This window comes from Micromesistius poutassou, assembly GCF_964030765.1.
Source record: "Micromesistius poutassou genome assembly, chromosome: 21".
NCBI lineage: Eukaryota > Metazoa > Chordata > Actinopteri > Gadiformes > Gadidae > Micromesistius > Micromesistius poutassou.
The window spans coordinates 8,860,515-8,887,463 of record NC_140291.1 but is presented as its reverse complement, the minus strand read 5'-3'; the positions used below and the strand labels follow the sequence as shown (position 1 = coordinate 8,887,463).

Below are 26,949 nucleotides of genomic sequence, written 5' to 3'. Positions count from 1 at the left end.
CACACTATATTTGTAATCTATACCCACCCTTATATATATTCAATGGATAAAGCCAATAAATGAGGCTGTACCTTTTCGAGCCAGGCATTACGTTAATAATAATAATGCTATTTATAAATGTAATTTCTATAGCATTAATGAAATCCAAGGGTGCTTTAACGTAGCAGGCTAAACAGTATATAAATACAGGAACAGAAACGATGTAGCGACAGTTGGTCGGGGTGGCTGTGGGCTGTGTCTGAGGACCACAGATTCTGAGATGGGGTATCGGGGTAAAGGAGATCTGATAGGTGCTTGGGGCAAGAGCATGGAGGGATTTGGATTTGGAGGTGAAGAGGAGGATATGTAGACGGTACAGGACCAGGAGCCAGTGAGGTTGATGAGGGTGGGCTGTGCTGCGGGGCTTGGTGCCGCTAAGACTTACGCAAACGAACAAAACACAACTCATTGGTGCAGGTAAAGATCTGGTTTGGTTGCGGTTTACCACAAAGTGGCCCTGTTCTTACCCCGCAGTGAGGACGTTTCTATACCACTGCAGCCTAAGGTCCTGGTGAGAAACCTGGCAGCTGAGCTTAAAACATTAGGGAGCCTATCCAGGTCTTTGCTGGGAACTACGAAAAGGACTGTGTTGACATCGGTTGAGGGTCACAGCCAGAGTCTGGGAGGGATAGCCAGATGTTGAGATGTTTTTGAGGTGGAAAGCAGATTGGGAGATGGATTTGTAGTGGGACTGGTATAACAGGGTCCAGAAGGTTGCGGAGGGGAAGGGGAGCATGGAGCAGCCGATGGATGGTGGAGAGCAGCATTCTAGGAAGATTTTGCTGGTTGTCAAGGAGAGTGGCGTAGCCTTGGTCTAGGAGGGAGCTTTTTTGTAGGTCTTCACATGGTCCTTAAAGGCATTCAGGTGGACAGGGAGGTGGTATCTTTTATAGAGCCTTTCCAGTTAATGATCGTAGGCCTTCATGGTGCAGAGTTCAGGGAGGAACCAGGGCTGCTGCACTCCCTGTCTTGAGTTCCTGTATGAGATGGTACGTTTGGCCGCTGCCCAGGCACAAGCAGAGGGACAGTAAGTTGAATGGCATGATGGTCGGACAGCGCAGATGGGAGGGGGTTGTACCAGTGGAGCCGGGTGGGACCTTTGGCATGGGGGGGACCTTCAACGTGCTGTGGGATTTTGAGGCCATCCAGCAGACATCTCCGATTAGAAGTGAGGACATGGAGCAGACAGAGATGGGTAGTTCGGATAGCTTGGACATGAATGTAGTGGAGGATTTTGGGGGGTGACAGACCAGGCAAACCTGGAGCTGTGAGGAGCCAGTAAAAGCAACACACTTAAAGGATGTGACGTTGAGGACTGGAAGTTCTTAGCCAGGATGTCAGCTCGGTATATAATGGCAGGCCCACCGCCACATCCCATGGGGCGAGCCCTCCTTCATGAACACACAGCCTGGTCCACAAAGTCCTGTCGATTTTGCCAGGTCTTAGTTAGGCATAGAAAGTCAATTTTCCGTAAGTCCGTTATGGTCTTAAGTCCCCTTACTTCCCCTATATAGCACTAGATTCAAGCAAATACAGAAAATAACACAAATAAATGTAGTTACAGGGGTGGTCTAGACTGAGTCAGTAAAATACTAGCGAGGCTTCACTAATACTAGAGGACTGGACCAAACACTCAGCCGGTCTCTGTTGGTGCCAATTATTGAGCGTCTCATCTTCCCTTCATCTGTTTATTCCTTCTGCACTCCATACCCCGTCTTTATTTTGTTCTTTCCCCCCTTGTTGTACACTGAAGATGCTAAGTTGTCCATTAATTCCATTCAAATGTAATTATCTTGTTTGTATGTTTGATCTTGATGCTTTTATAACGTTTTAATGGCCTGCAGGCTCATATGGGAGATAGCACAGAATGTGTTCTTTGTTTACTTCAGATAATGGTACCTTCTTCTAGGTAGCAGAGAGGGGAGAGACAGAGAGATCGGGTTCTGGTTACCAAACAAGCAGTTGGTTGTTTGAGATTGAATTTGACCAGAGATTTTAGAAAACACAAATTATTGTTGTGAATCAAGGAGAAGGGTGAAGTGCAATAACTTATGCAAATACAGACGAGTTGTACAGTACTCTATATATACAATCATTATATTTTCATATACATTGTCATCACTAAACAAGAAGTGTTTTGGCCATAAACAAAAACCTAGACACTAGTACGCTGAACAACCCAGAAATGTGTTCTATTAAGACTGTGCATAGTCTTAATCATTTATTTGTGCTATTGTTGTGATACTACTGGCATGATGAACATGTCAATCATAGTAATCAAGCTAGGTATAAGTATTATACATAGTGTGTTAACACAGTCCCTTCTTCACTCACTTAAACAGATTGTGTTAATAAGTTACGAGATTACAATAAATATTCTCGTGCTTTTAACTTGAAAAGGCATCCTGTACCACCTACCTCCGTTTCATACAGTTGAACTTACGTAAAAAGTAGTCCATGTACACAGAGTTCACTGTTAATAGTTGGATTATTCTGGTCTAAAATATAGATTAACAATTGATTGTGTTTCTTTAAAAACATTTAAACTGCATATTAAATATCACATTATACATATAATTGATTATTTTAAAGAAACACAGTGTACCTACACAGGTACACTTAAAATAGTTCAATAGAATTTACTAACTAATTTGGAGTCACAAACACTCATACACACATACAGACCCACCACACATAAACACACAGCTTTCCCTCCTACCTTGCGAGCACAGATCCACCACATACAAACCCACATCGCCCATACTCATCTCTCCCCTCCTTCCTTGCACACACACACACACACACACACACACACACACACACCTTTCCCCTCATACTTTGCCTACACACACACCCACACCCCCACCATGACCCCCCCCCCCCCCCCCCCCCCCACACACACACACACACACACACACCCCGAGCCCCCCCCCCCTCCTACCTTGCGGATGCCCTCCGAGGGGCTGGACACGGAGAAGTCCAGGCCGCTGTTCCCACTGATGGTCCTCCAGAGCTCTGCGTAGGTGCTGTCCTGCTCCAGGGGGTTGGTGCCCTTGTTCTTGAAGTAGTCGTACACGGCCGAGTCCCGTACCGTGCCGTAGTCCACCTCCATCTGCCGGGACAGGTCCTGGAACGACCTGAGAGGGCGGGAACAACCCAAACACACACATGCACACACACACACACACACGAGCAGAACAATGATACCTTGAGCATTTTCTTTCTCTTTGAATATTTTAACATTCAAGTTTACCGCACGCTTTTAAAGATTCATTTTGACACACCCATCTCAGAGTGCAGAGCAAACACTTTTACGGTTACAAGCCCTCGGCAGCGTTGCGTTGAACGTTAATGGACTTCCTGTGTGCTGCTACGCAACTCAGTGAACGGTGCGTGCTGGGGAGGTGTTGTCATGCACGTGTTGGGGACGTGTGCATGGTTCGACGAACAAAATAGAAATAGTCTGTTCATGTCTCCTGTTGGGGATGTGAAAGTTATGTAAGAACCAATAGAAACTCACAAAACAAACAAATGGAGTAGTGTTGTGATGGTGCTGTATGTTGTGTAGTATAGTTAATTCCACGCTCTTCAGATCTGCTCTTCAGGACAGAGAGATGCTAATGTATGTGGCAATTTCACTTGTTCCATGAACATCCTTACTGCACATATCGCGAAATATTGGTATTTCTCTTTCTTCTGACAAATGTACTAATTGTAATTTTATCTTTGGATGAAAACATCTGCTAAAGGCCCTACATGTAAATGTAAACTATTACCTTTCTATTAAAGTTTCCTTACCTAAGTGAAGGAAAATAGTTATGCTTCCATGAAGAAAAACAATGCAAATAACGGAGCTAAGCTCCCCTCTAAAGATGACAGATTTCACGCTTTAGAGACCGATCAGTGCAGAGAGAGAAAACCTGTGCAGTGTCGACCAGCTGAGGGTGTTGGATGGAGACATATGGTGGAGGTCCCAGCGGTGCTTAAGAAGTTTATTCCTTCATATCGGATAATTCCAGCACCAGGTTGAGATATGAAACATTAGTAGAATCAGCTGCTGCTGCTTGCATTCCCTGTCTGCGTATGCTGGGGAATGCATTGGTTACCAGCAGGGGTTCAGAGCCCTGAGTGGGAGCCATCCCACCCACCAGGTTACAGACAGACAGACAAGGGAGTGTCCTCATTCACCAGGTAGACGCTCAAATCAGACGAATTGACAGTTTACAGCAACCCTTACTTTTACTTTTTACTTATCTTTATTTACTTTATCTTATATATTTTGCTGCTGTGTGGTTGTTGAGGAACAAAGCCTAAGAATTGTACTTTTGTGTACTAATAAGTTGTAATAAAAGTGATTCTGATTCTGTGAGTGAGTTTTCAGTTTACTTCAACCTCAAAAAAGGTGAGCTCAAGATTGCTGTTGTGATTCTAATCCTTGATTTGTCCTTCATATCCTGTATATCAGCACACTATAGAATTACATTTATATGTAAACACAAGTAGTGTTCTCTGTTTTTCCAAAGTTAAACCAAAGTTAAATCTTCACAAGTTTCAAATACATCATAATGAGGGAAACGGCCCAGCAGTGTGTCTGGACTAGCCATCATTACTATGAAGAGAAGGCACTCTAATTGTCCTTAAATGATTGCAACTCTTGAAACAATCACATCAATCCTGATGTTTGAGTAAAATAATAGATGAAAACTTGATTCAATAAAGTGATATAAAAGATCAGAATGGTTTCCGTCAAACTGTTTCATTAAATTTGAGTCGAAAACGCAGCGGGAGATTAAAATAAATGAAAAGAGGATTCAATAAAATGGAAAAAGGGAAATCAGTGGGTGTAGTCATCTGCTTAATTCCACAGAGGATGAGAAACAATTAAGAAGTCACTGACAAGTCATCCTGTGCACATCAAGTATTGACACACCCTAACCAGACGGGCTGTTCCAGTGGGGATGAACAATATTTGGGCTGTTCTAGTGGGGATGAACAGTATTTTGGTCTGCTCCAGTGGGGATGAACAGTGTGTTTTGGGCTGTTCCAGTGGGGATGAACAGTGCGTTTTGGGCTGTTCCAGTGGTGATGAACAGTATTTGGACTGTTCCAGTGGGGATGAACAGTATTTTTCTATGGATAGAAGATGGTTGCAACATTGCAACAGGTAAGAAAGGTCTGGTGTTAGATGATGCTGCATTGAGAATAACCTCTAGTCTAAAAATTGTCTTAGATAAGTTAGCAAAGATCTTAAGGATGTACAAGATGAACCTTGCATCTCTCTACTAACGATCTGAAGGTCCTAGACTTCATAAGCACAGTTTCAGTCAATATAGCTAGCTTAGTTATTCTACAAGTACAGAAGATACAATTGAGGAATTTCATGTTGGGTCGCCTGTCCTCATCCCAACCACAAGCATCTACTCCCAGGGCTTTGAATCAGTTTTTACAAGCCCTGACTGTCATTATAGCTATACAAAATGGAGGCAAGAATGTAAAGACAGCACTCTGGGTACGACACTACCATTGTTTTCTTTCTTGATATAATGATTTTGGCTGGAATGAAGAGATTTTTTTTTTAAATAAAATAAAATTGTCAATCTCAGAGAATACAGATTACATGGTTGCTGATGGGGCTCCGATTGCTGTGTGTGTGTGTGTGTGTGTGTGTGTGTGTGTGTGTGTGTGTGTGTGTACATGCGTGTGCACATGCTTGTGCATTTCGATTGCCTGCCCTCTTCACTTGTCCTGTCCTAAACCGTCATACCACAACACTTGATGATTCATTAATGCATTGGTGATGCATTTCATCTGTGCAATCAAAGCCCAGAGCGCTGAGGAGCCTAAACCATCACATCACCGTGTTGTCGTGATACTTCAGCTTCTTATCAAGATGTGAGCTCTGCACCAAACATGTTGATTTATAACATGGCACATGAAATAATGGTGCCTTCCAACACTTGTGTGACAGTGGCGATTTCTCTAAGACTGCAAGAAAAATTAAATGGTCAAATATATACTGTTGTGTTAACAGTTAATTGACAAAAAATGCGTTAGAACATGTCCATCTCGAAGACGAGTTCGTTCAGAATCAGCTACTTATCGCAGGTCGACTGACTCGATTTCCTTCTCATACACTCCCGTAGCGTCACAGTGCGTTTGCCTGTTGAAGCTCAGCGTCCATCCACTTCAATGGGGCTGCATAGAATGTCCCTCCCACGGACGCTCAGCGTCTCTGGGGGTGAATGGAGGAATGGGGTGGCCTGGACGCTGGGCTTCTGCGTGATGATTGGAGGGTCTGCGAAAGACTGAGTTGCCATTTGATTGACAGCGATTTTGAACTATAAAAAGTCGCTGGAGTTGTCTTCATTCCTCAGTCCCATCATGGATTTTGCAAGCGAGTCAAAAGACGAATTGCAACCTATTTCTTGATATTTGCTTGGCGAAATTGCTAGACAATTTTCATCGTACATTTCATACACTTATTCACAAAATTCCTTGCTTCAGTTTAACATAATTCCCACATTTCCTTGTTCAAGTTTAATATCGTTTTGGTAGTTGGCCATCACTTTGATTCAGGGAGCCTGAGGTCTGAACTTCAAGTCCTGTATTCAGATCAGGACTTGCCGGGTGACAGGGGAAAGCTGTGTGATTTCTTGGTGTTCCTTAAATACATGGAGTTGGACAGTGAAATGCCTCAGCTTTACAAACTGTTCTCATTAGTGGCAACAATTGGAGCTACATCTGCAGGTGTAGAAAAGAGCTTCTCGTTTAAAGCAGCTCAAGTCCTACACCTAACACAATGGACCAAGGCCGTTTAAGCAGCCTAGCTCTGCTGGCCATGAGAGGACACTGGTCAAGTCACTGGAAAAGACAGCTAGTTGGTATGACAGAGCATTTCCTTGAAAAGGAACAGAGAGCATAATTTACATATACAATTTACATGATGTAGGCCGAAAATTAGCTTCCCCTCTTTGAAAGACCAGCAGCCGCCACTGGTGTGCAAAAACAATTGTCATTTAAAACTGAGAAGCTCCGTACAATAAAACCAATTGTCAAATTCTCTTATTTGGAACAAATAAGCGAATAAGTACTTAATACCTTTGGGAATGTGTACTTTATTAACATTACATAATTACCTTACCATCGCTTTACACTTCATGTGTTTTTGAAAGCAATTAGCAACTCAAGGTGTAATTATTGTTGCATTATAAATACACAGACACTTACAGAACGAGTAGAAAATAACTGAGTATTTCAAGTTTGTACTGTGTCTATTAGTATTTGTTGTGTTTGGCGTCATTCCTAGCTATTTAGGTTCAACCTGGTTTTGGCTAGCTCTCCCTTAGCAGCCTATAGTGGCCTGATGTAGCTACACTCAAAGCTATAGTGATTTTCACATAGTGAAAAAAAATATTAATAGAAAAAAATACCTAGGATGGATTGACTGGTGGATGTGCGTGTCTTATTCTTGAGGAACCTTGTATCATAATACAGTTAACGGTATAACCTTAAAAATAAGTGAGCTCATCAATGAATCATTTTAACTTCCCCACCATTACTGTGCCTCTTTACAATATACAATATGGCCTTTGAAGCTCAGCAGTATGTTAATGTTCCCTTCGTTACAAAAGAACCTAAGAACCAAAACACTGGCTGTGAAAAATGCTATGAGGCATATTATTGTAGACAGGGTTATGTGATATTAACCAACACATTCACGTTGAATGTTCCTAGCAAAAAAATGCAAAAATCAAAAGTATACCTCTGACTATTGTCTGGCAGAACTAAATATAACTATATTTACATCTAGAACTATATTACAAGTATGTATGTCGATGGTTTGTAGTCGGTGACCCCCGCTTAACAGCTATTTCCATAGTCCATATATTATCAGAATCAGATACACAATCAGAAACAGAAACTGATTTACTGCCAGGTCACACACAAGGGATTTGTCTTGGTCCTGGTTGTGCATAACAATAGCCATGTATTGGGACTAGACAGGCACAATTATTATTGTTATATAGATTTTATGCATAACAACAGTTTACATTTTAATTTTGTGAAGGGACTTCATCATTTGTCCCCAAGTTTGACAGCATTTGCAGACTCTTTGGGCAATTAAAGTGCAATTATATTATTTTCAATCTACATATTTGCTACAAACCTTGCAATGTCATTCTATTATGTCAACGTGAAAGATAATGAAAGAAAAATTTCCTTCACAGTGGAACATTTGAACATATGATTAAAATAAAAATTTCCAATGATAAATTACAGTGACATTATCAATGATTCAACTTCTATTTATCTCTATGTCCTTCAAGCTTTTCCCAATATTACTATTGACTGGATTAAAAAATAAAAATAAAACGAGCCATGTGAAAAGTTAAGCAGAAAATAAACATTACATTTCTTGACATATTATTATTTTGCAATAATCAACATATGATGTTTTAAGGTTGAGCTGCTCTAGAGAGGACTGAATAACGAACAACCAATCGGATTCAAGCGAGCTCAACATGACGTGGCTACTCTGTTTATTTGTTGTTGTTATGATTAACAGCAACTCAGCTGACTCATCCCCAGTTTCCGTGGCAACGGTGGGGTCTCACACGGTGGATGTGAGTTCTGAGGTGTGATGGAGGGTGGGGGAAAGGTAAATCTCACTGGATCAGTGATCAAACAAACATAACTGGCAGTGTTGAAGGATGAACATGGTTTATGTGTGTATGAGGGGGTGCGGTTGTGTGTGTGTGGGCAATGGAGAGAGAGAGAGAAGCATAGAGAGAGAGAGGTAGACAGAGAGAGAGAGTGATAGAGAAAAAGTGAGTGTGTGTGTGCAGGCATGTGTTTGTGAGTTAAACTCACCCTGATTACCAGCATGTGTGTGAGGGTGATGAATAAAGACACATTATCACAGTGTTTTGTTGCACCTGTGGCAATGAATATTAATGTCGCTATTTCTGTCAGAGATGCTTTAGGAAGCTGTCAAAAATCCATAATTTAATCCTGGTTTGGTTAGAGGATAATTTATTTTGGTTGAAATTAATTACAGCCCAGACTTCATAATCATATCATCGTTTATGCCCCAACTGAGAAACTATGCAATTCAGTAATATTTGAGTCAGTCTCTATGTGCTTCCCAGTATCACACCAAAATGGAGTAAAACCACGTTAGTCAACAGAGAAAACATAGTAGTTTTACTATAACGGCTCTTATAATGTGACATGCCTAGGTTTCTTTGGCCTATTCTTTTCTATAAGCCTGCATCCACCTAATGTAAAAACAAACAAAATGGCTGACATATTTTCAGTGGAAAATGCAATATTCTGATATAGATTCTGCATTCAAATGTAGTGTCATAATCTTAATTCAGTGATTGGATTTTAACTGCTAACTTCATGCTTATTTGGGGGTTTGGATGGACTATCTACTATCTTGGTAGGCTATATGCTGTTTAAGAAATAACCTAAATTACATATTTTATTACACAACATATTTTTCAAACGTGTGTACGTATGTGAAGCAATGTTAATTAGTGTTCTAATTTGTGTTCTGAATACCACCCCCCCTCCCCCATAGTTATTGTATATATATCCATATGGACATGTTTACGACCTATGGCCATTATTTCCTTTTCTGTAACATAGCACTCATATCCTGTATTTAATACATTAGCATGTTATATGAACACAATATTTTGAACAACCCCTGAACATATTGATTCTAGGTTCCTGTGATAGGAACGGGACGCTGTGATGAGGAACATTAATGTACACAATGTAAGCACTGTTCACGTTGCACACGACTTTATGAGTTCCGTGTGAAGTGCAAACCACAGCATAACTGAGTTGAGTGAAATGCTCATTGCAAGCTTCCTATTTATGTCTGGTGTACCCCTACTGTCCATAAGCACCCCCTCCCCCCTCCCTATATGGATAAGGAGAATTGTTGCCATGCCCCAGTGGTGGTGGTGTCATATATATATATATATATAAAAGAGGGCCAAATGTATACTACAACGATCAATAAGGAGACTTATACCCATCCAACATACATATGAGAATCAGGTCTCTCTCTTTCATAACGGCAAAAAAGTTATGAGCAAAATGCACATTAACCCTTTTTATCCCATAAGGGGCGTGGTGCCGGCTCCTTTTGACCTTTTGATTTGAACAACTTGTCCACAGGCCAGCTGTGTCTACACACCTTAAGGCATGCATTTCCATCTCCATCCCACCAAAAATGGGGAACTAGAAACTGCCCGCTGTTTTATGCCCATTTGGTCTATTGTGAATTTAGATTCATTTCTAGCCACAATGTGACTAGTTCAATGTGAGCCTTTCCAGTAGGGCGAGAGGCCTCCAATTTTATCAGAGCCTAATGCCCTGATTCATATAAAGAGACCAGACGTCTCTATCATATCATTGTAGGCTCCCATTCATGGTGTGTTTCTGACATCTTTGCGTGACCTCTCAGGGAGGGATGACGTCACCTCCGGTGGGGCTGGAACCAAGGAATTGATAATCTTGTATTCATATAAAGTTTTTTTTCATATAAAACAAAACCACCTGTCTTTAGCTCATTCCCAAGTGTACTAGACCCCAAGATCACCCACCAATTCCATCATTTCCGGTTGGAAAGTGCGTGTGTGTGATATGGGGCTGCATTCCAAAAACATTCCCCTCGCCCCGCTTCCTGTTGCTCGCTCACTGTATTGTCGTGCAATCTACCAGCAGCATTAAGTGGTCAGGCACACAAATGTTGGGACAGCTTAGCTACTTCAGAGTCATTAAAGGCAATGGCAACAATGTTGGTAATCTTGGTAATCAATCACAGCCCTCAGACCTTCTTTATGGGTGGATGTCTAATGATGGGAGAGAAAAATCTATCAACGATTCCTGTGTAGGGATCACTGAAGTGTAGGCTGCTTCTTTAGCTTACTATATATTGAGACAGAAAGTGTGATCAATGAGATTAGGAAGCTGGACCTTTGAATGGATTGGTTTGTTTTCTGGAGACTTGCTAAAATATATTTAAATGAACCCAGACTAAGTCCCTGTTCCAAATGTGAATAAAGTTTTGCAGTTGGCTACATAGAAAAACAAAAAATAGGGTAAAACCAAAAAGGTCTTCAATGTTGTGATTGTAGAAGGAGTGGTGTGAGTGTTTAGGAAGTTAGTGGCTCGTAGGAGGTTCTGGAGAAGTTCAATTTCTTGGTCTTCCTAATATCTTATATTACCTCTGCATCCAGCAACCATCCATCAGACAGACGAGTGTGTGTGTGTGTGTGTGCTCTGCAGGCCTTAAGACACACACCACATATACACTGAATCCAATTGGACTACAGTGTTTGACTCCCAGCCAAAAGGGTTCTGGTTTCCAGTCCACATGTACGCCCCCTGACCTGTAGAAGCTTGTGCTGTGTGCTAACTCCAGAGTGATATGGATCCTAAAGGGGTGATATCATGCTTTTTCGACTTTTCCCTTTGCATTAGAGTGTTATATTACGTATGTATACATGTTTTACATCTGCTTAGCTAGAAAAATCTAAGTCTGAGCCAGGGGGAGTATTCGCGTCCACCGAAAACGCCCCTCAATAAGTGTGTGAAACAGCTTGTTTGTCAAAGCAGACTGGGCTACTCGGGAGGGGGGCCTTAAAGCGACGTGATACTAAACAAATCATTTCTGGAAGATGCTGAAATTGGTTTTGCAGAAATGAACAGTGTGAGAATAATAAGGGTTATTTCTAACATACAGGCATGTGACCCTATTCTAGTGGAACCCCCAAATGCAATTATTAACCTTAAAAAAAAATTAATTGGATCTTTAATCACTGTCAGTCACTGTGGATGAAGGGGCAGAACCACAGTGTGTTGGTGAGGCGTGGTGTGGAAGGTGTGCTGACCGTATGGCGTGGTCCATGCGCGACACAGTGAGGTAGGCGGCCAGGTTGGCGGTGTAGGAGGAACACACGATCAGGGTGAACAGCCACCAGCTGCCCATCACGATCCTCAATGCCACCGAACCCGCCACGCTGTCCCCCCCTGCATAGAGAGAGAGAGAGAGAGAGAGAAACTTTATACTTCATCTCCCTACATAACTAAAACATGGTTACTCCGATGGGAATAATTATGTTATTTCATGATTCATATGATGAATAAATGATGGCCTGTAAGTAGCTCTGATTCACGTGCACCATTGTACAAACTCTCTTTCCCAAGGTAATGTAATATAACATGATATAATGTAATATAACTAGGGTGGAGTGGACAGGACTCATGCAGATGGCATATGAACATACTAACATAATTACTAACGAATGACTCCACAGTTGAACAAAACCAGTAGTGATAGGGTGTCCCCACACTCTAGGACATCTGATTAAAGGCTGTTTGTTGGGCCAGTGGATTCATGGGGGGATAACGCAGTGTTCAGGATGTTAGAATCAGAGCTACTTTCAGATCAGACGCCAAAAACAGCTCAAAAAAGTTCAAAGAATCACATTCACATTTACATTTAGGGCATTTAGCAGACACTTTATCCAAAGCGACTTACAATAAGTACATTTGTCAGAAGAAAGTGACAATATATTGCTGTTGGTACAGTAAGGATGTTCATAGAACCAAATGCAAAGCACGAACAATCGTAAGGTTAACCTATTCCCTGTATGCAACAAAGATAGGTAGGATAAGATGCTACACAGCTAAATACTAAAATACTAAAAACTATTTAAAGGTTTTATTTATAATTGAGTTTCACTTTTTGTGTGTTAGATATCATAGGTATCATAGTGTTATCATATTGTCAAGTGGGTGTGCATTCTGCAACAGATCCATGTTTTTGAATCTCCAAAACAAAAACAACTTCACATCGTGATGTTATCAAAGCAACCTATATCCACGTACCGCAGTGCAAGTAAACATGTCGTGCCTTCCAGATGAATTATCACAAAATATAACAGACTGCATTAATTATGGTCTACAAATGTAGTTTACCACTATGATCTGTGTTGAAAAACATAGTGTTACCTCCACCATTTCCTACATCATGAACAGTGACCATGGCGACTCTGAAAAAGATACCTGACAGTGATTGGTTAAATTTATTTGTAAAAAATTACCTTGGTGGGAGTAAAATAAACATTCCTTTTTTCACAAATCGCGCATACAGTATACAATCCATTCAGCTCCATTTGTTATTGTAAAAACAAGATGTGCGTGCGGCAGAAAAAGGACCTTCAGACGAAACTAGCGAGATATCCACAGCAAGCAAAAGCAATATCCCTGAGACTCATATCAATACATTCACAGCCTCCTTGGAAAAATACGATTTGCTAAATGATTTATATTTACATATATTGTATTGTATTGTATTGGTTAAAAGCAGATGCTTTTAAAAAAAAAAAAAAAGCAGATGCTTTTAACCAATGCGACTTACAACGGTTAATGCCGACGGTGGAGTCAACCACGCAGGGCGACAGCCATCTCGTCAGGAGCAGTCAAGGTAAGGCGTCTTGCTCAAGGACACCTCGACAATCAGCTAGGAGGTATCGAGATCGAACAAGCAACCTTCCAGTTACCAGCCAACCACTCTACCTCCTGAGCTAAGCCGACCAGACTTAAGAGTCAAACAGTGAAGTTCCTTTTATGGAGACTGAGGGGCATTACAAGGACAGGGATTTTCCCTACGAACTGGGTCTCCAACAGGCGAGTTGCTCTATCAATCTGCAGCAGCAGAGATTATTTTAGAGTTTATCCCGAACATTATCCCTAGAAGTCCGGTTCTCCAGCAACCTGGCAGACAATAGATAATATAACACACAGGTGGAGGTAAGGGGGCCAACACACATATTCATAGGGTGATATCGGTGTGCTCACGCTTCTGCTTCAGAGACAGCAGAAATGCAAAGGCCATTGTGTCTGCAACACTCGTATCCACTCTGCGTCAGGCTACCCCCCTGGATCATTCTTCCCTGGGCTCATAATAGCCCTCCATGGCTGTGATTAGATGTGATTGATTGAAGTCAAACGCAAGAGAGAGAGAGAGAGAGAGAGAGAGAGAGAGAGAGAGATTCCAGAATGCTATTTAGTTTAAGTATTTGGCTATCTGGGGGACCTATTTTGACAAGGCGTCCTCCAGTCATTAGAGATTCATGTAATCAAGGAGCAGGTCATCTGGACTCCAGCAGTCCTACTGTGCTGGAGCTAAGCTCCTGGGGGGAGACGGCGCAGTGCCCAGGCCAGCTCGTCGCTATCCATCTTTAGATATTAATGTAATTAATCTAGTGTCATTTGTGAAACTAAAGAGCAGGTAGACTGCGGATGCTGGGGATGGTACACAGAGTGAATCATCCTCACGGCCAGACTCTCCTGGCCCGTAGCATACCTCCTTTGCCAACCAAACATCATCGGTTGAAGGCATTTGATTATTAGGTATTCACATGGTATCGAGTATGGATCAATTAAGATGCTGATTTATACAAAGTGCAGACGAAACGGCAGACTATTATTGGCACATTGAAAACTTGGATACGATTTTATAGGCGACCCACAATGCAACGCCACAATACCTTCATCCATCCAGCCAGTAACCCTTGCTTTTTTTTCTAAAGATATGTAAGTTTATAAGGAGGGGGGGGATTTGCTTTCCTTATTCCTTTGCTTTCCCAAAGCCCTATGCAGGTGGATAGGGGGAGGGGGTAATAAGTTGTCCCTGTAAGGATCCTTCTGCAGGTGTTCTGCTTCCTGTCTTTGCACTAGATTGTTCTTTCTATGGTCATTCTGCTCTGGGCTCCTACAGTGTGGTGACAGACCCGCCGGGAGTCGAACACCTGGACCAGGCAGAGACACCAGAACACCTGGACCAGGGAGAGACACCAGAACACCTGGACCAGGCAGAGACACCAGAACACCTGGACCAGTGAGAGACACCAGTACACCTGGACAAGGGAGAGACACCAGAACACCTGGACCAGGGAGAGACACCAGAACACCTGGACCAAGGAGAGACACCAGAACACCTGGACCAAGGAGAGACACCAGAACACCTGGACCAGGGAGAGACACCAGAACACCTGGACCAAGGAGAGACACCAGAACACCTGGACCAGGGAGAGACACCAGTACACCTGGACCAAGGAGAGACACCAGAACACCTGGACCAGGTAGAGACGGTGCACAGCCTGGGATGCACAAGAGAACCTGAACGGGCGAGGCAATGTCTTGTTGTTGCTCAGTACGATTATGAAGTGAAAGAAGACAAACCCCCCCGTACACTCAGATTTGAGTCTGCCATCCGACTTTTTTTTTGTATCTAAAGTTACTTATTTGGGAGTTAATGATTCCTTAAACTCTCTTCTAAAAAAATCCCCCAATTCTGAAAAGGGCTCGCTGCCTTGCATCAGTTAAACTGAGGTGTAAGTGTAGATTGAATGTCAACGTAGGGTGTGTGTGTGTGTGTGTGTGTGTGTGTGTGTGTGCGCGCGCGCACAAAGATCAGACTTTCAAGTCCTTTAGTTCAACAGTGATGCTACTAACGTTAAACGCTGTCTACTTCAGGGGCCACCCACCTTGCTGTACGAACGCTCCGTAGACGATCCAGATGGCGCTGTGCAGCGTCCCGGAGCCCACCGCCGTCTGGCCTGGTGGTGCATTCTGGGTAACGGCGGAGGAGGTGGAGGAGGCGGAAGAGGAGGAGGAGCGCAGTGTCTGCAGCCGGTTGAGGAGGAAGATGAGCACCCCGACGACGGGGATGGCGGCGGCGATGCAGGCCCACACGGCCAGGTCAAAGGGCGCGAAGAGAGAGAAGATGTTGATCTTCTCCTCGGGTTTGCGGATCAGGATGCCCACGCTGTAGTCCAGGTAGCGCTTACTGAAGTCCACCACGTTCTCCCGCTCGGGGGTGATGGTGACGGCCGACACGGCCAACTCCGCTCGCTGGAGAGGGGAAGGAAGAGGAGGATGACAGCCAGGATGAAGAACCATGAAGAACAATGAAGAATGATGAAGAACAATGGAGAATGATGAAGATCAATGTAGGACGATGAAGAACAATGTAGAACAATGAAGAATGATGAAAAACGATGTAGAAGAATGTTAAAGAAAAATCCAGAATGATGATCAACGAAAATCAACACAGAGAACATTGAAGAAAGATGAAGATATCAGACAAAAAATAGCAAATGATAAGAGAGATAATAGGAAGAGAATGAAAAGAGGTCGATGAGGAGAAAGCATCATAAACTAAAAAATTTGATTGAACTGTACGATGTGTTGCGTTGTCTGGCTATTACTCATCGTTAAAACTAAAACGTATTTTTGGCCAAAGGCTACGTTTTATGGGCGGAGGCCATCAGATTTAGTGGTGTTATGTAACAGTGCTGAAGAAGAGGAGAGAAACTTCCAGTTTGCACTGCTGACGTTGAAAATGGAAAATGTATTAAAATGCTCATGTTATGGGTTTTAATCATCTGTGGCCAAATGGAATGGCCAAATCTCAAAATGATGGCCAAACATAAATGTCTTCCAATACGTCTTTAATATCAAAAATGAATCCTTCATATTTATTTCATTATATGATTAATCATTAATGAACCATGAATTGCAATTACTGTGATAACGCAGATATTCTTTACTATTGGATAAATATAGCAGTGGCACTAATAGGATTATGGGATTGAATAGAGCAGGTAACAACAGCCCAGCATAAGCTGTGTTGAATGAACAGTTGGTACAGTTGGAAGCCGGGTAGACTGCTGGCTGCCAGAGAGGGGGAGCTGAGGCGGCAGAGGAGGAAGCGAGGGAGACGGGGAGGAATAAGGAGGAGACTTCGGCAAAGAAAATCCCGACCAGCTCTACCTGCTATGATCCTGGCCAACCTGCGCTCTATCGCCAATAAAATTGAGGAGATACGGGCATATGCAAGGTACTCTTTTGAATTTCGTGAGGCTGCCCTTCTCTGCTTCACCGAGTCATGGCTGCACAAAGACGCTCACTTTATGACGCCAGAGGGTTTTCACTCATACGGGCGGACAGGAGTGAAAGCTCGGGGAAGAGTTGAGGAGGAGGGATTTGTGTGTACATAAATTATCGGTGGTGCCGCCAGTACACAATCAAGCATATCATATGTAACAGAGACTTTGAACTGTTGGGCATTGGGTTGAGACCTTTTTATCTCCCCCGAGAGTTTGGCTGCATTTTGCTATTTGTTGTTTATGTCCCCCCAAGCGGCAATGCAGCTTCAATAGCAGAATGTGTTCATAATCAACACTTTCCAGATGCCCCTGCCATTGTTCTAGGTGATTTAAACAACTGCAACCTGGAGAAAACTCTGCCAGGATTTCAACAGGTTGTTAAATGTAGAACCAGGAAGGAAAACATACTTGACAAATGCTACATTAATCTTACCAATGCATACCAATCCAGGAGCAAACCACCAATTTCAAACTCTGACCACAATGTAGTACATCTCATACCAACCTACACATCAAAACTGAAAAGCCGTAAACCAGAAAACAAGGAGGTCCAATAGTGGACTCATGACAGCAGTCAGGAGCTGGGAGCTTGCTTTAATTGCACAGACTGGGATATGCTGAGGGGGGACACATTGGATGAAACTTGCACTGCCACAACAGACTACATTAACTTTTGTGTACAGTCCATCATTCGCACAAAAACAGTTAAAGTTTACCCCAACAATAAATCCTATATAACCAAAGACATTAAACAAATAATACATTTGAGAAAATTGGCTTTCAAAAATAAAGACACAAGGGAGCTACAAAAAAGATACAAGGAACAGAGTAACACTGAGGAAAGCAAATGAGGCACACAACAAACACCTGGAGGAAGCATTCAAGGCTGGAAATTCACATAAAACATGGGACATTGTCAAAAACATGACAGGTATGCCAGGTAAACTCAGGAAGCCTTATGTGACTAAAGATGAGTTGGCCTCTGCTACTGAATTAAACACCTTCTTTAGCAGGTTTGAAACCATGGGGAGTAAGGAGAGATGCAGGGAGGTGCTGGAGTCAATCACAGTGGGCTCTGAGGATAGAGTGACAATCACAGTGGGTCAGGTGGCTAACATCTTTAGTCAGCTTAATTCACGGAAGGCTGTTGGCCCAGACAACATCAGCGCCTCCATCCTGAAAGCCTACAGTAAGGAGCTAGCCCCGGTGTGGCAACCCAGTGTGTTTTCCAACAGTTCATAGACACACACACTGTCCCAACGGCCTGGAAAACATCACACATCATCCCCCTCCCAAAGAAATCATGCCCCAAGGAGTGCAATGACTTCCGACCTGTGGCACTAAAATCTGTATTAATGAAGTCATTGGAGAAAATCCTATCCCATCTGCTCTCTCAGTCTGTGCAGGACAAACTTGACCCCTTCCAGTTTGCATACAGGCAACAGCGCAGCACTGAGGATGCTGTTGCCACTCTCATGCATCTGGTCTAAAAACATCTGGATGCTCCTAGGATAAAACCTTATGCCATGGTACTGTTCATTGACTTCTCTGCATTGCACTGCAAGAAAAATTTCTGTGAAAAAGGACAATAAAGTATTATCTTACCTTGTTGATCAGCTCTCCGATCATACCGTTCCACGAGCCATTGGGCAGCTGGGATCCATACTTGCTGTCGGCCACCTGAGGACAAAGACACAGTCATTTTAGGGAAGGAAACCTTCAACCTTCTAGCCCAAATGTTCAAATTGAGTAGGGCCAGATTTCTCCTCAGTTGAATGCAGGTCATCATGCTTTGTACTTTTCTGATCAGCTGAAGATCAGCATATTTCACCGGTCTGGAACCAAGCATGAAGCAAACACGCCCACCTCTTGTTGGAATGAAGTCTCAGGATGATTGTCATCTCATCTGTAATGGCTATTTCGAAGTCTGTAGTTGAATAGTCATTGCTTCAGGTATTAGTTGAGCTGTATTCAACGCACCTGCTCTTCTCCTATTCCTGCCTTATTATTCTGTCTTCCGTCTTTGACAAAATGTTTATTCAATAAAGTATTCCAATATTCCATAAAGTAGGATGCACCATGGTTACAAAAACGTCCGCAAAGTTCACATGTTTGTGGTAATGTGGAAGTACGGTCTTCAATTTGGCCTGATTGAAATCACCATAGACAGAGTCTGGATTATTCAAGTACTGTATTAGGGGACCACTAACATCTATATAAAAGCATTCATAAAGTAGCATGCCATGGGATCTTTAAGAAAGCTGAAATATATGCATTATTATTTTTAATCTTATTTCGACTTAATATTTAATTTTAAGTCTTATATTTTCATATTATAAATATATATTGCACTTACAATGCTACGGTTTACCTAAATAAATGATTGCCTAAAATGACAATTCCATGTCTTTCTATCATTTGCACTAAAAACATCCCTGTGTCATGTTAAGGTCCCGAACCCCCTCACATAGTCATGACACATCGCACAACATCTAAGCACCCATTCCAATAACATAGGATTATCAATAAGACATTATTAGTGTCCATAACGTATATTCAATCCATTGTTCATGGCCTGATGGACGCTCTGAGTGACACTGTGCATGAGTAGAAGTTTTGACAATCAAGTGCCACCCCAAATAAAAGACTGGCCCGAGCTGGCCCCCCCAGGAATAACGTCCTGGCTATGCCCCTGCTCCCAACTACAAAACCAGGACTCAAACTTCTGTCCATCAAAAAATGAATCCACTTATATTGGGGCTTCCACCTGTCAATCAGCCTAACATGGGTGTGGCCAAGCAATAAAAAAAAACTCAAAATGGAGGTAGTTTCTTCAAATAACAATAGGCTGATTTGGCTCTGACAACATCTTTATTAATTATTTGTAATGGGTTATATCGTTATCCAGTTATGTTACAGAAATATAGTGTATAATTTGAATTTGAAATTGCTACTTATTACAAATAACGCTAACACACATTAATGGGTCAATTTATGTACCTGCTAGAGCCAGCTAATATCACATAAACAAAGATATATATCAGTTTCCTTCCAAAACATTCCTCTGCCGATAACCTCTCCGAAGCACTCGTTAAACAAAGGTGTACAATATGAACAACCTGGACCATGAACACTATTCAACTTCTAGTTCACCCACCTGATAAATCTCATATTTGAAGCCCAGGATCTTGGCGAGGGCGTCCAGCACATCGATTGAGAACCCCTTGTACCGCTTTGGTTGGCCCAGGATGTTCTCAGCCACCATCACAAAGGGGTCCTCCTGAAGAACACAGAAAGAACAGGTCTCATTTACACCACCACTCTGGTACTGTGAGGAGTATGAGGCACACATCCTCCTGAAGAACACAGAAAGAACATGTCTCATTTACACCACCCCTCTGGTACTGTGAGGAGCATGAGGCACACATCCTCCTGAAGAAGACATAAATGATGGATGGCATCAGATGAATGTTGCCCTATTACTAATTACTACGAGAGAGAGAGAGAGAGAGAGAGAGAGAGAGAGAGAGAGAGAGAGATAATGCATGGAGAACATGAGGAGATCGTCCTTTATACATTGACATCTTTCTGAAGAAGATGGAGATACAGAATGGCATGGAGAACATGAGACAAACACATCCAAGTCCAAGGGGAAGAAGGTAGAGGTGAGGGACGGGGGGACATGAGGAGAACATCTAGACTCTATAGAACATGAGAATATCTTTCAACTCTTGTCCTTAACCGTTCTGGCAACCTGTAGAGGACAAAACCAACGAACACACCTTCCTGTGAGGAAGATGGAGTTAAAGGAGTAGTATGGAGAACGTGAGGAGAACATCCATATGTTTCACTAACTCCACCGCTCTGGTACCTCAAGGAGGATAAAACAAACTGTTGCAATAATTGTTCTATTTATTTAAAGTTTCCTGCAAGGAAATAACAAACAAAGAAACAGCTGCATCGCCAAAACACAGCATTATTCAATCCGAAAAAAATTCTTACTGATGTCTTTTCTTAGTGTGAGGTTATTTACCTTTGTATTGATGATCAAAAACAAAGACCTTACCAGTAAAGTGACAACCTTGACGGTCACCCCTTGCATCCCGTTCTCAATGCGGCTTTCCTTCAAGCTGCCGTTCAGCCCTTGCACCGAGTCCCAGGTCGCCAGCTGGAGAGACCAGAGAGAGAGGAGGATGCATCAGCACAATGACTGATGTACATTAAAGTTAAAACTCACCAAAGGAAACTTTCTGCTGTTTCATTAATTGTTCATTGAAGGCTAGAGAGAGAGAAAGAGAGAGAGAGAGAGAGAGAGAGAGAGAGAGAGAGAGAGAGAGAGAGAGAGAGAGGATAGTAAAGACCATCATCCAGAAGTGGTGATCAAATCAAGCTTTATAGAGGGGATTATCCACCAAAGGTATCCTTAAGAAATCATTTCCCAAAGGTTTATAGGCCATGGTGGACAGTCAAAATCCAAACGCTTCAGTTGGACAGATTAAAGTATCAGCGATGTTGGACAACGTCACTTCTGTTGGTATTTGAAGCGAGATCCCAAACAAACAGCCAGCTGGCCGCTCTCTTCCGTGTTTCATGCTTCCAGTAAAAACTATCCTGAACGCAGCGCCATGGGCGTCAGTTTGGTTTGAAATCTGCTGGGGACAGAGACGCATTCAAAAGTGCATTTTCAGAGTGCTGGGTACAATGAGGATACAATGAGGAAGTTACCGGACTACTTGTGGAGTGATACGAGAGACGTGAATCAGAGCTACTTTCCTTGACAGCGGTCATTATATGCAACGGTCAATTATCTAAAAATAATTCACCGCTGGAAGTCGGGAAGGACCATGCAAGTGAACAGCGCATTCCACAGCATTGAGAAAAGCCATGTAATAATCCATAATAATTAAACTCAAGTTTTTTGTCTTTTTAAGTGGTGGGTACAAAATGAATCTTGATGAAAACTGGTGGGTACTCGTCCCCAGCGTAATTGACGCCTATGCACAGCGCACCCCCCACAACACCCACCCCTTGTCGTGATTGGTTGGAATACTATTTATTTTGGTTTGAGTGGTTGGTAGTACCATTTGTCTTTGTGTACGATCTCGGAGCACAGGCTGCCTACAGAGACATGTTTTTTTGACGGCCTGCTTATGGTGTGGGCAGCCAGCGGATCGTGAGTATCAGATGAATGTGATCATTAACGTTTCGGTCTAGAATCGCTGATACAACCTTTAAGGGACATTGGGGAGAAAAAGACAACCGCCATCCTCGCAGCAGACAGACTCCTATATGGTGGATCTCCTATAGAGCAACTCATCGCCTGTTTGAAATGTTAGGAGGAGGTAGTGTGGCCTAAACAAGGAAGGAGAGAGAGTGTAGAAGAGAGAGTAATAATAATAAAAGAACAAGACAAGAACATGAGAACAAGAACGTGCCTTGACTCCAAAATAAAAATGCAATAATAAGAGGAACGGGTTGGTCGTGAGCCCGGTATTAAAACACAGAGGTCCAATTCGATTTGGGCCGACTGTCACTCAGATATTATAAGGAGCAAATAGGCCAGACTCTCCACAGCCAAACCCTGCGCAGTGCCCTACTTACCAGTCTACTCTGCATAATTAACTCTGCAGCCCATCAAAGAGCATCTCTGATTGGCGGCCCATGTGTGTGCGCGTGTGCATCCGTCTGTGCCAGCGCGTGTGTGTCTATGTCTGTGTGTGTGTGCATCTGTGTTTGAGCAAGAGCATAATAGTTTATATCTAGAAAATGTGTTTGTAAATGGTTTATGGGGGGCTATTATGTCATATCACAGACTGATAGTGTTAAGCTAATCTTATACGGCTGTGTTATTGATGTCTATTTCGTTATCTGGCAGACGGGTTGATCAGAAGTGACTCAAGCAGGGAGCGTACGCCTAAAGAAGTAGATTTGATACCAGCGGGCTGAGGCTGGACGCGGTTTTGTTTTGGTCACTGAGCATTCCGGTAGTTAAGACCAGTGCAGTTTCCGTGGAGACGTGGAAATCACATCAAATTGATGACACCCGCCATTCCTTTCTGACCTATCACACACCATGTCCACATGCCCGCCATCTGCTGAGATTTGGGCAAGTTTTGAAATCTTGAAGGTCCCAGAAGTAAAATACATTTGGAGAGGTATGCGTTTGATTGTTTTCTGCTGATGAGTGGTTGAGTAACTGTTTTTTTCTGTATCTTTGTCTGTATGTGAGTGGTTCTACCATACATTAGGGAGTGGCCAGGATGGGTGTGTGTGTGTGTGTGTGTGTGTGTGCATGCGTGTGTGTGTTGTTGTTTTTTTACAGATAACCTTTAGATGTTTGCTCATGTATATGCAGACCACTGTCCATGCTATCAGCCATTATGACACATAGACACATGCAACTTTAAACACTTTCGATTCTTATTTTACTTGCTCTATACTCCATAAGGTCATTTTAAGAAACTTGGAGAACCACAAAAAATAAATATTGTATCTTAGTACAGTCTCTTAGTTTATCTTAAGAATATCAGAGGAAAAGGGAATACTGAAGGGAAGACTAAAAAGAGACAGTTGTTGTTCCACTGTTCTTACAATCGTCTTTCTTCCCCCCTAATCACTTATATAAATTAGTTCAAAAATAATTTGAAACATTAAAAAGGAGCAGAAAATCAAGAATAATTTAATACAATAAAAAAATGAATTATAGGATGCTTGTATAGATGATAGATTCGCCCAACCATGGACCCAGTAGAAACTCAACCTGGCAACCCAGATTTAACACGCGCTTCAGCGCTGTTCAAACAGCTAAATTGTGTTAATTCAAATGAAACATGCTTGTTATTATATGTCTGGTCATATGTAGACTAGCCCTTTGCTTGCCATGAAACATAAAGCTAGAAACTGAAAGCTACTGACAATAGTAAACACATATGCCTCCTAGAGATCACTAGTTATTACTGGCTTGTCCCTGAAAGTCTTGTGAAATGGATTGAGTTATTCATGAGCAGTTGACGGTCAGGGCAGCTTGCTCTAGAATGTCTGCACCCTAACCACTACACTGTTCATTTGACCATGTGAGGGAATGAGGAGGGAGAGCAGGGGGTCAGAGAGACTTTGAGGAAAGAGAATCAGAGAGAGATGAAGAGGGAGAGAAAGAGAGAGAGAATGTTGAGGAGGGGGAGAGCGGAGGAGAAAGAGAACGTAGAGAGAGGAGCCAAATCATCTTGGGGGTGAATGAAAAATTATTATTCAATACAATTATTCAAAAAAGAGTGTTTGTCTGTATGTGGATTTCAGTATGTGTGGGGCAGTGGTTTCAAAAAGACACTTGCTCGAGGAGAAGTTTGCAGATGAAACAGAGAGAAAGAGAAAGAGTGAGGCCGAGAGAGAGAGCAAAAAAGAAATATGCCAGGCAGAGAGAGCTTGATGTTGGCGAGGGAGAGACCGTAAGAGGTGGTGACTGACACAAGGAGAGCTTGTTTCTTCATACTAAAGCACTATTTTCGGTGGCACTGTCCCTTCAATTATCGTTAAAGATTTGGGGGTTAGAGGGTGCCTGTAATTCAAATAGAATAAAACAAAATCACCTCAGGCAACACCCGAGATATATATATATCCCAGGAGCGTGTTAAATCACGATTTTCACACAGTGAAGCACTTAGCGTCTAGTGATGTATCACTCATGTTGACTGCTCAGTAAATGACTGGAATTAGTTAGGAAGCCTGCCATTTAAATAGTCATGAACCACTTTCCTCATGTGGCGACAGAGACAGCCAGAAGAGCTCTGTGACCTATGAATAATATTCGCTCTATGCACAACGCTACTATTTTGCTGACAACGTGATTAATACAAAACAGGGCTTTTAGTCGTAGTTTTATCAGAAATTGGCTAACTGCCTTGACAAATCTTCTTGCAAGCTTCTTCTAAAAAAGTCGCTGTGGATCTACCGATCGATCTTGACCTTTCACTTTCATGTTTTATAGGCAAATTTGTGGAGAAAACCTCTCTAATTGGGACCCCGGGCCGCGTTATGTCCGGATTCTTTGAGGGTATTATTGGAGCAAAACAACTGTGCAACCTGTGACAGTGGAAGTTTTGGTTGTAAAAATAAAAAAAAACTGAAAGTCACACGTGTGTTAGTAAATTGGAAGACAGAGAAAAATGCCTTAGGGGTTGAAAACTTGTCAAAAAATGTCTCTCCCACAAACACATAACAGTTACACCTTCTAAAATTATTCCTTGCAGGTGCACAAATCCTATTCTACAAATCACAAATTTAGAAACTCAAACGCTCACCTTTCTGCTATAGTGGCTGCAGTGTGTATGGCGCAAAATACATTCTCACACATGCATCAACAAAAATTTGCACATCCGCAATCAGTATGTGAATGCATGCAATGCAAGTTGCACACCTATAGAAGATTTTCTCACCAAAAAGATAAGTTTTGGATATTTTTCTTGCACAAATTCAAGTCAATAAATACAACTGCTTGTATCTGCCGCTATGCTGTTTCAAATGCTGTTTCTTCGTTCACAAACGACTTTGCACAACTTGCAATTTTGTGCGTTTTTTTGTGCAATCTCGCGTTTTTGAGGAGGTTTTGGGCCAGAAAACCTTGCTGGAATCTGGCAACCCTGGGCCTCAGCACAGTGCATGTGTGGGAGAGTCTGTCGTTGGTGGCTGACTCAAGTAGTTCAAACAAAAGATATGTTAGACATTTTTTTACTTCTACCACTCAATACAATAAAACACATTTATAATCGTCACCTGTCTTCGTTTTCGCTGCATTGAATATCAGGTCACACTTTATGTTTTCCCGTAGATTACGACTAAAAAGGTGAAAGACATCCGATTATCTGATGTTTAGGACAGATGCAAGGGGTGAAGGGGGCAGCATGATGACAGCTCCAGCATCACTGCCACTCTCAAAGCGACAGAAAAAGCTGTTTAGCTGGTTTCTTTCCAGTCCCTCACCTCCAGGAAGGATCAGGGAAGGTTTCCCTCTGCCCTTGTGTGGGACATTGGTCATGGTCTTGATCCCCTGCCATGCCTCACGGGAGTTGCCTGACAGCAAGATTGCCTCAATCTTCTCATTGGAGCATCTGTGGGCATATCACCGACAATTTAAGTGATTCCGTGAGGCCACCACTGATTTTGAGTTAAGCGTCCGTGGTCATTTCACAGATTCCTGTGAGACCAGGTTGCAACATTGATGTAGTCAGGCATTGTTTCTACCTGTTCATTAATATCAGGGCAGCAGGAGCTGGAGAGGCAGCACAGCGAGGCTGGAGTACGCGACTAAGGCCTATTGAAATCGGTGCGCGGGGGTTCGTGGCTAGATCTGCTATTAGCTTGCTGACTGAACTGGGTATTTGTGGATGAAGTCTGAGGCAAGCGGTTAGTAACATGTCCGTGGCAGCAGAACAAGCAAGTGAATGGCTGTGGGTAAGGAGAAAACATACTTCCTGGGGTGCAAGCTAAGGTAAGCCAGCTGTGCTAACGTGTGCTAATGTGCTAACGTGGTTGTTTAGGGGTAGGGCTAGGGGTACGATGCAGGAAAGAGAGTATTTAGATGCATTAAATGTGGCAATGTGGTGGCAGCATTGAGGGGGTGAATCCAGGACGCTGGTTTCATTGTTAAGCCCTCAGGAGGTGTCGTGGGCCTTAACGAAACATCTGTGAAAGAGGGTGCCCACTTGATAACCCCAATGAAATTCTTCTTACTGCATACTGCTGTATTTACTGCTGTTAGTTGGGCCATTTGTCTCGTGTTTTTCACCTTTGGTTGGTAGCTTAGTGGCCAGCGTGCTTATAAGGTTGGTTTGGGCAGGGGCTTCTGAATATGTGTTTTCCTTGGATTTTGGCACAAGGGATTATAACATCTGATCCTGTGTATTAATGAAATACTTTGACAGTTCCATAATATAGG

At 42.6% G+C, this 26,949-nt stretch overlaps 1 protein-coding gene across 2 annotated transcripts in view; it reads right to left on the bottom strand.

Annotated features, from left to right (window-relative positions):
- Positions 1–26,949, bottom strand: part of LOC311366589 (glutamate receptor ionotropic, delta-1-like) — a gene marked incomplete at both ends in the record, with an annotated part of 424,970 nt that overhangs the window by 11,080 nt on the left and 386,941 nt on the right. For both annotated transcript variants that reach the window (XM_084485372.1, XM_084485371.1), the window contains 6 exons: positions 2,981–3,176; positions 11,952–12,090; positions 15,615–15,981; positions 18,624–18,698; positions 20,176–20,298; positions 21,085–21,186. In XM_084485372.1, the coding sequence (XP_084341498.1) occupies positions 2,981–3,176; positions 11,952–12,090; positions 15,615–15,981; positions 18,624–18,698; positions 20,176–20,298; positions 21,085–21,186 (1,002 nt within the window). The remainder of the gene's footprint in view (positions 1–2,980; positions 3,177–11,951; positions 12,091–15,614; positions 15,982–18,623; positions 18,699–20,175; positions 20,299–21,084; positions 21,187–26,949) is intronic.